The following is a 9,787-nucleotide window of genomic DNA, read 5'->3' as shown; positions in this document are numbered from 1 at the left end:
TGTTCTTTATTTTTGTAATCATTATTGTAAGATTTATATCGAAAATACGCTTAAAACCGATTTGTAAAACCTTATTTCAAACCCTTTTTACGGATTATCAGGAGACAAACGTCGAGAAAGGACGCAACAACTGTTGCGCCTCTTCGAAGGGACGCATCACCTGCTGCGCCTCTTCCTGAGGCTGCCGCAGTTCCTGCTTCGTTTCTTCTTCCTTCGTCTTTTGTTCGTCTGTATGATTTATTTTGCTTTCAATTGTTCGTGTTTCTTTCAACACAATAATTCTAATATGATAATTTTAACCTGTAATTCATTAATAACTTATCATCATTAACATCCCGACTTAAATCCCTTATAATCCATATTTGCGGGTTTTCGTCATTCAAATCAATTCGGGTTTTTAGAGGTTCGATTCATCCATATTGAGTCTCTGGAATTCATCTTTGATATATTTTCATTCGTTATTTATCGTTGCCATCATTAATTCGTCTTTAACCTAATTAATTTGATTAGTTTGTTTAATTTTTATTTGTGATTAACCTTATTAATCTTGTAAATAATTCATCCTAATTAGTTTTTATCCATGTTTTATCGTTTTTATGACCTCAATCACATGTAAATAATCTATTAAACCACTTCTATCCGAGTCAAATAATATAATCAAGCATTAAAATCTCCAATGAATATTAACGATTTGCAATTCCGGCTTCACAGCCAGAACTGAGCTCAGGAACAGACGCAACGAATGTTGTGCCTTTTCCAAAGGACGCAGCTTTATTGCGCCTGTTCCTGGTTGAGTTCTGTCTTTGAACTCCCGTTTCTGCCTTGGCCTAATTTATTAGTTTACGTATTTAATTTAACTATTATCCGTATTATCACCTAATCTGTTTGTTTATTTATTTATTCTTTCTTTTCTAAAATTATCCGTTTTAAGTGTATTTTCGACATAAATCAATTAATCCAATGTAATTATTATAATTTTCTTTATTGTATTTTCATTGTATTTCTTTTATCGTATTGTTTGTATGCTCTCACATGTAATCGATCTTAAATTCCTACTTCGACTCAATTGCATGTTAAATTACGTGTTTACCGACTTAGTTAATTCTCACATGTTAGGATTAATCTATTGGATGTTGCATTGCATGAATATAAATCGACAACATATCGAGTATAGATAATTTCCCTAATCATTAGTAGAGGCCGCTATCGAGGCGGGCGGGATTAGGTGTTCGATCAAAAGAGCTTCCTAATACGTACCCTCACCCCTTACTCCAAATCTCTGTGAACATCCGTGTTCATTGGCATCCACGAGAGTCATTCTAGACATAGAATGCTAAGGGTAACGAGTTCTTGGTGTCTATGTCACTACTTTGGGTCTTGACATGGCACGAGGTATTTGAACGGTTTTCAATTTTCCACAATAAATTCGTGGCGACTCCACAAATGCACAAGAAAAACTTGCTCGTTTTTCGCCCCCGTGGGCCCGCATCCACACACTGAAGCAAAGACTCGTCTGAGTTTTGCTAGAGTCATGGTTGAACTTAAGGTCGATCAGGAATTCTCTGAACTGGTTAAATTCAAAGATGAATTAGGTCAACTGATTAAGGTATAGGTAGAGTATGAGTGGAAGCCTGTTACTTGTACTCATTGTAAGGGAATTGGACATGAGACTTTAAATTGCAGATGGAGAACACAGGGAGAGAAGAAAAAAGTGGCAAAGATGGTTAGAAGGGAGTGGAGACCAGTTGCTAAAAAGGCAGAGGGGGGTGCACCTGTACAAAGCACAACTATCTCTGGTAATATGGTAGAGACACTGGAGAAGACACAAGAGGATGGGGGTGATTATGACCCCTGTGACTAGGGTTTCATGCTCTCTTAAAGGGGACCAGGCTCCTGTCAAGAGACTAGTCAGGATGAACATGCAAGATGTCAGGGAAGAAGGATATAGTGAGTCAAATTTTGGTGCTCATTCTTATAAGGAGGTAGTGACCAAGACTGGCTCAGTTTTAAAGCAGCAAGGAGAAAGTGGTAGTGCAGGTGACACAAGTCGAACTCTTAACTTTAATGGATAATTTTGATTTTTGGAATATTAGAGGGATGAATAGTGTAAGTAAACAACAAGAAATAAATTGGTTTTTACAGAATAAAGGAGTAGTACTTTTTGGCCTATTAGAAACCAAGATAAAGCCTAGCAATTTCAATAAAGTAGTTAATAATTTTAATTCTGGTTGGAGCATTTTCACTAATACTAGGTATCACAAGGGAGGAAGGATTTGGGTGTTGTGGCAGCGTGCTAAGTTTAAGATCCAGTTCATTGAGTATGCTGCTCAATTCATACACATGAAGGTGGATTCTTTGCTTAGCAGGGAGAGTTTTTACCTTACTTATATCTATGCTTTCAATGGGCTCCATGAGAGACTTCCACTAAGGAACAAGCTTAGGAGTTTTGCTAACCATATAAGAGGGCCTTGGGTAATGGGAGTTGATTTCAATTGTGTGTTAGCACGTAGTGAAAGATGTGGGGGAAATACAAGCCAAACTGGGATTGGTGATTTCAAGAGCTGTGTAAATGATTGTGGCATGATAGATATTCAGGCTGTTGGGTCTTTGTACACGTGGAATAACAAACAGAGCCCTGAAGATAGAACATACATCAGTCTGGACAGATTTATGATCAATAAGGAATGGGTTGATTTATATCCTGACTTCTATGCTCATTTTATGCCAGAAGGCCATTTTGACCATACTCCCTGTATTGTTGGAAGTAGTAAACATATTAAATCTCCTAGGAGCTTTAAGTACTTCAATATGTGGGGACAGGCAAAGAGCTTCATTCCTATAGTGCAAGATTCATGGAGGCTACGAGTTGATGGGACTATCATGTACTAAGTTGTTATGAAATTGAAAGATCTTAAACCTAAACTGAAATAACTCAACAAGGAGAGATTTTCTAACATAGAAAACAACACAAATATCTTGCAGATCCATGTATCCAAACTGTAGGAGGAACTGAGAGTGAATTCCACTGATCTAAGCAAGGTGGCAGAAGAATTTCAGGGTGCTCAGAAGTTAAGAGAAATGGTTGCTGCTAGGGACTCTTTTTTATCTCAAAAAGCAAAATGTATATGGATAAATGAGGGTGATGCTAATACTGCTTTTTTCCATGGATCAATTAAGAGCAAAAGGTTGAGAAACAGGGTGGTCATGATTGAGGACAAACAGGGGAAGACCTGCAGTGATACTAAACAGATTCAACAGGCTTTTCTAGATTAATATACAGGACTATTAGGCACCAGCACCCGTGTCAAAAGAGTGAGAACTCCTATTATTAACTTTGGAAGAACATGTACAGAGGCTCATTCTTTATCTCTTCTTCTCCCTGTCACTGCAGATGAGGTAAAGAAGGCTATTTTTATTATACATGACATCAAGGCCCCTGGGCCAGATGGGTATACTAGCAAGTTCTACAAAGATGCTTGGAATGTGGTCGGGAATGATGTTACTAGGGCTGTCCAGGATTTTTTCAACTACAGAAGAATTCTTAAGCAAATCAATTCCACAAATATGACCCTTATTCGCAAGTGTGAAAGACCTCAGAATGTCACACAATTGAGGCCTGTTGCTTGCTTTAATGTGATCTACAAGGCCATTTCAAAGATTTTATGCTCAAGACTTGGGAGCATTCTACCTGACATTGTTGATCAAAATCAAGGAGCTTTCATAAAGGGAAGGAGTATCCTAGAAAATATTCTCATCTGTCAAGACTTGATAAGACTCTATAATAGGCCTACCATATCTCCTAGATGTATGTTTAAGATTGACCTACAGAAAGCCTATGATACATTTGAGTGGAAGTTTATCAATCAGCTTCTGGATGCTTTGAATTTTCCTCTACAATTCAAAGAGTTGGTCATGCAATGTGTCTCCACAGCCTCATTTTCTCTCTCACTTAATGGAGAGAACTTTGGTTTTTTCCAGGGGAAGAGGGGGTTAAGACAAGGGGACCCCCTATACCCTTTACTTTTCACCTTATGCATGGACTATCTAACCAGAATCATAAATTATGTTGCAAGGAAAAGAGGTTTTAAATTTCACCCTCTTTTCAAGGAATTAAAGCTTACTAATCTTATGTTTGCAGATGATGTCCTCATGTTCTGTAAAGGCGATGCCTCCTCCATGCTGCTTATTTTAAAGGCATTCAATACCTTCTCAAAAACTTCAGGGCTAAAAGTAAGCCCTTCTAAGTCTAATGCATACTTCAATGGGGTCTATGATACTCTCAAGAATGACATCCTAAGTGTGTCTGGTTTTAAGGAGAGATCCATTCCCTTCAAATATCTTGGGATGCCCATTCAAACTACAAGGCATAGGAGGAAGGACTGTGATGTGTTGATAGAAATGATTTGCAAGAGAATACATGGTATGGGTGCCAATAAGATGTCTTATGCTGGGAGACTGGTTCTCATAAAAGCTGTCCTAACAACCTTTCACTCATACTGGACATCTATTTTTATCATCCCAAAAGGAGTTATCAAAAAAATTGAGGCTATATGCAGAAATTTTCTATGGGATGGAAGTGTGGAGTACAAGAGAGTTCCTTTGGTAGCTTGGACTACTATATGCAGACCTAAAGAGGAAGGAGGGCTGGACATTCAAGATCAGGTACTATGGAATAAGGCCATGGTTGGTAAATTGGTGAATTGGGTTGCAAAAAAGAAGGATAGCTTGTGGGTCAAATGGGTTCATCAGGTTTACATAATGGATAAAACCTGGTTGGATTATTCTACTACCAATGAATCAAAGTTGGACATGGCGGAAGATATGCAAAACAAGAGAGGATATGGCTGAGGGATATGATAATGGGACTTGGAGTATAGAACCTAATGGTAATTACACAGCAAAAGGATGCTACTTGTGGATGAGAGAACAATGTCCTAAGGCCAGGTGGGCGGATATGGTGTGGAATAGATGGTCTTTGCCAAAACACAGCATATTCACTTGGTTAATTATGAATGAATCCCTAAATACCAAATCAAAATTACGTAGCATAGGGATTTGTGACGAGGCACTTTGTTGCCTCTGTGCTCTAGCAGATGAAACACAGGACCACTTGTTTTCGAGATGTGTTTATAGCAGAAGGGTAATTAATGAATTAAATTTAAAAGCTAAGTTGAGCATACCTTAGGACAAATGCCTGGAGTGGGGTATGAGCAGGAGAGGGACGAAGCTCTAGAGAGGAATTCAGGTGATGGTGACTATGGTGGGGGTATACCACATATGGAACCAAAGAAACAACGCTCGGATTGAAGGAAATATGGAGAGGCCTGAGATTGTTGCCAAAAGGATCCTACATGAGGCCAAAATCATATCTGGAAAAAAGCTCAAGCAGCCATTGGCAACGAAGGATAGGCGCTGGTATGAATTGCGATTTGGGGAGCTGTGATGGTGATTTGGACATGGATTTTTTTGTTGTTACAGGAGTTATAAGGAAGAAGACGGAGTGTAGTCAGTAAGAGATAGGAAATGGGGGATTTGGTTTTGTTTTGATGTTGGAAAATCAGATAGAGGGCTGGTTTTGTTGAGGAGTGGTCATTTTTTGTTTTAGAGTGACTGGTCTTATCCGGATAACCCGACCCGACTTGTACGTGGACGTTTTTCGATTTATAATATATATACTTACATTTAACAAAAAAAAGGTGCGTAGTTGATCAGGTGATGTAGGAGTGGTAGAGAAAGTGAAGATGATATGGGTGAAAAAGAAGATGCTGGTTAGATAAGGAAGGAGAAGACATGGCCGGATGGAGTGTGGGAGGAGAGGAGGAAAGACATGGTTGAAGAAGTGAGGTAATGGAACATACGAGTAATGGTGATGGAGAGGGGTGGATAATAGACTGATTAGGTCAAAATCGGACAAACATTGTTTTCGGTCAAGCCAAGATAGAATCTGGAATTTTTTTTGATGGAAAACGTTAGTTAGTGCTTTTCGAACATAGAAGTTTTTTGAATGATCATATGTGACGGGTAACCCTCGACTTTTGTTGACCTGGAAAAATGGCTTGACAGGTAATTCGTCACATATGTTCAACAAATAAAGTCAAACTTTGTGACGGATTATCGGTCACCAATATATGAAGTGTGACGGATAGTTCGTCACAACCCGTCAACCAATAATGGTGCCATTAATATTTAGATAAATTTAAATATATTGTTTCTCTTACATACCTTAAAAAGAGTAGAAGGGACATCAAAATATAGCATAGAATACATCGAAACAAATATTACATACATTAAAGAGTGCTGGAGAAAATATGAAATTCGTTGATTTATAAAAATTTGATTTGGAGTATCATATTATTATTATTATTTTTTTTTGGTACATAGTATCATATTATTATTATCATCATCATCATTTATTAGAAAAGTTGGATGTTTGAATTTGGAATGTTTTTGCATTCATAAGTCGAAGTAACTAGTTGCATGTATCCTTCATGGTGTAGTTTGATTTAAGAACTTATTGCAAAGTCAAACTAATTGGTTGCATGTATCCATCGACCATCATGGTCTAGATTGTATATAATAGTTTTATTTATTGAATCAATCCAAATGTCTACATTCTTTTTGTGCTCCATAAAAAGTTTAGGTTTAAAGATAAGTCTCATCTAATTTAATGGTAGAACATATTAGCAGTTTGTTTGAGAATTTAAAGTGATGTTTACATATCGTCTGCAAATAAGTCTGTAATTTAAGTCAATGAAATTCAAACTCATGGCTCTAAGGTCAAAATGTAGAATCTTTATCATTGGGTCAATTCTTGTTGGCAATCCAAATATTTACATGGTTACTTAGTTATCATTTAAAGTTATGTTTACATATCGTTTATAAATGTTGTATAAATATTAGGATATTGGGCATATACTAGACCCGGCTACCATTAGGGTTGGCCATTTTAGGGTTAGGGTTTCATTAAGTTGGGAGGTATTATAAATACCTCACCATATCGATGTAAAACAACAACTATCAATAATATAATCTCCCTTATTATCGTCTCCCTTCAATAATCTTAACATGGTATCAGAGTCTCACGCTCTTGAGGCCTAAAAACGATCTTCCGCCGCCCTGCCGGAGGGACTAATGAATTACGGTGCCCTCCGGCGGGATTTTAAAAAAAAAAAAAAAAAAAAAAAAAAAAAAAAAAAACACTCAAAATATCAGTGCCGATAATTGTATGCGCATACAGCCATATTCATTCATTCATATGATTTGTTTTCATCTCATCATTACTTATTGAAGGGATGACTGATGATGAGGTGCTAATGTTGTGCGCTGTCTTTCGACTTTTGTCGATTTTCCATTTTTTTTACCTAGAATAAATTGCCCAAACCTAAAAAAAAATCGTGATTCTTCTCTTTCGAAAATCATCAATTCTGACCAAGGTAGCACAGAAAAAAAAAGCTGCGAGTTACGAATCAAAAAAAAAGCGGCGAGTTACGCATCAAAAAAAGCAAGCGAGTTACGCATCAAAAAAAGCGGCGAGTTACGCACCCAAAAAGACTGGCGAGTTGCGAGTCCTATACGCAATATCTACTGCCTTGTGACGATGAGAAGTTTTTCATAAAGAAGATTCGTGAAGATTTGAAAATCCATGTTTTTATTTTAATTATTATCTGCTTGTATTTTTCTTGTTCTCCAATCGTAAAGTTCGTAATACACTGCCTTTACGATTGCGGGAGGGTATTAGGATATTGGGCCTATACTAGGCCCGACTACCATTAGGGTTGACCATTTTAGGGTTAGGGTTTCATTAAGTTGGGAGGTATTATAAACACCTCACCATATCGATGTAAAACAACAACAACTATCAATAATATAATCTCCCTTATTATCGTCTCCCTTCAATAATCTTAACAATAAATCTCAGCAAAATATTAGATATAGTTTAATAAATTTTATTATAAAATTAAATTAAATAATTACGATAATTTGATTCTAAATTTATTAAAAAAAAATATTTTGATAAAAATTCTAAAATATAAATAATTGCGTTTATTGCAAAAAATGCTTTCAAATGAGTATAATTTTACTATATGTATTATAATATTTTGGTATGTAGAGATACTAAAAGTGAGTGTCTCACAATGTGTTACATTTACGTAAAAAAATATTTTGAGAAAGTTATAAAACATAGACTATTAAATCCATTAAGGAAAATATTTTTGAAAGAGTCATTGTATTTAATTTATTAAAAACAAAATCTAAAGAAAACTAAGAGATAAGTTTTTATAGCGTGAGAATAAAAAAATTAATATTGCGACAAATTGAATACACATGAGATTTTGAGAGATTTAAATAGTGTGATAACGAGTATGTGTATGAGTACGTATGTACAAAGTGATCGCGGGAGCATTTGAATAATCAAAACAAAATTAATGATTAGTAACTAATATATAGTACGTATTAATTATAAACGATATGAAAAAGTAGAAAACACATTACATTTTTCTTTAATATATTTAGTTAAATATGTATATCACAAGTATAAAACATTGATTATGACAAAGTAAATATAACTTTTAGTTAAATATTTTATATGTTATCTTTTAAATACTTTGAAGTTAAATCTCAAAAAATAATATTTGAGAAAGTTAATGTTGATTGTTGCATTATAGATATGTTTGACATCATTAGATATAGTTATTTAAAACAACAAAAGATGCAAATTTCTTATAAATATGTTTGACACATAGCACTTGAAAGACACAACCAAAATATTTGAATAAGTTGAATTTGGACCCGGTATGTTAGATACCTAAATATATATCACATGTTATACAAAAAATAAATGCATAAAATTATATTCACATCACTTTGAACAAATATTAATTGATTTGAAATATAACTTATCGTAAAATAATATAGTTTGAGAACTTAATGTTGATTGTTGCATTATTCGAATAAATTTTATTTTAATTAATACGTAAAATTCACGTGTTAGCCCTAAATTTTGCCACTTTTTATATGGTATCCTATATTTTAAGTTTGTGTACATGTTACCCTTTATGTTTGATTTTTATGCACAACATGTTCTTTTTATCGCTCTAACAAACTTTAATTCACCGGAATTCGAAATCGACCATTTTTTTTCTACACATATTTTCTTGTCATAATCTACGATTTGAGAAAAAAAAATTGTCACTTAACATTTTTTATGGTTTTTTCTCCCGAAAACCTAAAGTTGGCTGTAAATTCGATCTTAAATTTTCGAATGACCATTTTTTGTTTTATCAAATTATAGATCTCGATCAAAAGGTAATCAATCTTTAAAAAAAAAACAAATTGGCCAATTCCGATTTTTGGTCTACAATTTATGCTCACAACTCAATTGAAGATTCGAAGAAGGATAAAAAGAGCATGTCATACTTGAAAAGGAAACATCAAGTTTATCATGTGCACAAACTTAAAAAGTTGGGTACCACGTGCAAAATGACATAGTTTAAGGATACCACGTGAATTTTCCGTAATTAATATGATATCTGATCAGTCATAAATTTATTTATAAAACGTTGATCATACATAATTAATTATCCTTTATTAGTTTTAATTAAAATTGTATGTATTTTATTTTAAAATATTAAAGTTAAACCTAAAGAAATGAAATTTGAGAAAAATTAATTTACTTTTATTTATAAGAAAATATTAAAGGTCATATATGAATTATATTATTTTTCTTTAATTATAATAATAAAATTTAAAAACAGGTCACGCGAAGCGCGGATTACTTCCTAGTCTT

At 34.6% G+C, this 9,787-nt stretch overlaps 1 protein-coding gene across 1 annotated transcript; it reads left to right on the top strand.

Annotated features, from left to right (window-relative positions):
- Positions 1-1,531: 1,531 nt before the first annotated feature.
- On the top strand, positions 1,532-4,848 carry LOC141594771 (uncharacterized). The gene is made up of 6 exons (XM_074414764.1): positions 1,532-1,606; positions 1,697-1,796; positions 1,882-2,037; positions 2,174-2,820; positions 3,004-3,235; positions 3,353-4,848. Exons 1-6 carry the CDS (start codon positions 1,532-1,534, stop codon positions 4,846-4,848), a joined length of 2,706 nt encoding a protein of 901 aa, XP_074270865.1.
- Positions 4,849-9,787: the final 4,939 nt, after the last annotated feature.

The sequence above is a fragment of the Silene latifolia genome, chromosome 8, assembly GCF_048544455.1.
Source record: "Silene latifolia isolate original U9 population chromosome 8, ASM4854445v1, whole genome shotgun sequence".
Classification (NCBI taxonomy): Eukaryota; Viridiplantae; Streptophyta; class Magnoliopsida; order Caryophyllales; family Caryophyllaceae; genus Silene; species Silene latifolia.
This window is presented reverse-complemented; position numbering and strand designations above follow the sequence as displayed.

Coding starts and splice junctions, on each gene's coding strand:
- LOC141594771 (XM_074414764.1), top strand. CDS start 1,532: ATGGTTGAACTTAAGGTCGATCAGGAATTCTCTGAACTGGTTAAATTC. Junction 1,607..1,696: donor AATTAGGTCAACTGATTAAG/GTATAGGTAGAG, acceptor TGGAGAACACAG/GGAGAGAAGAAAAAAGTGGC. Junction 1,797..1,881: donor ACAAAGCACAACTATCTCTG/GTAATATGGTAG, acceptor GCTCTCTTAAAG/GGGACCAGGCTCCTGTCAAG.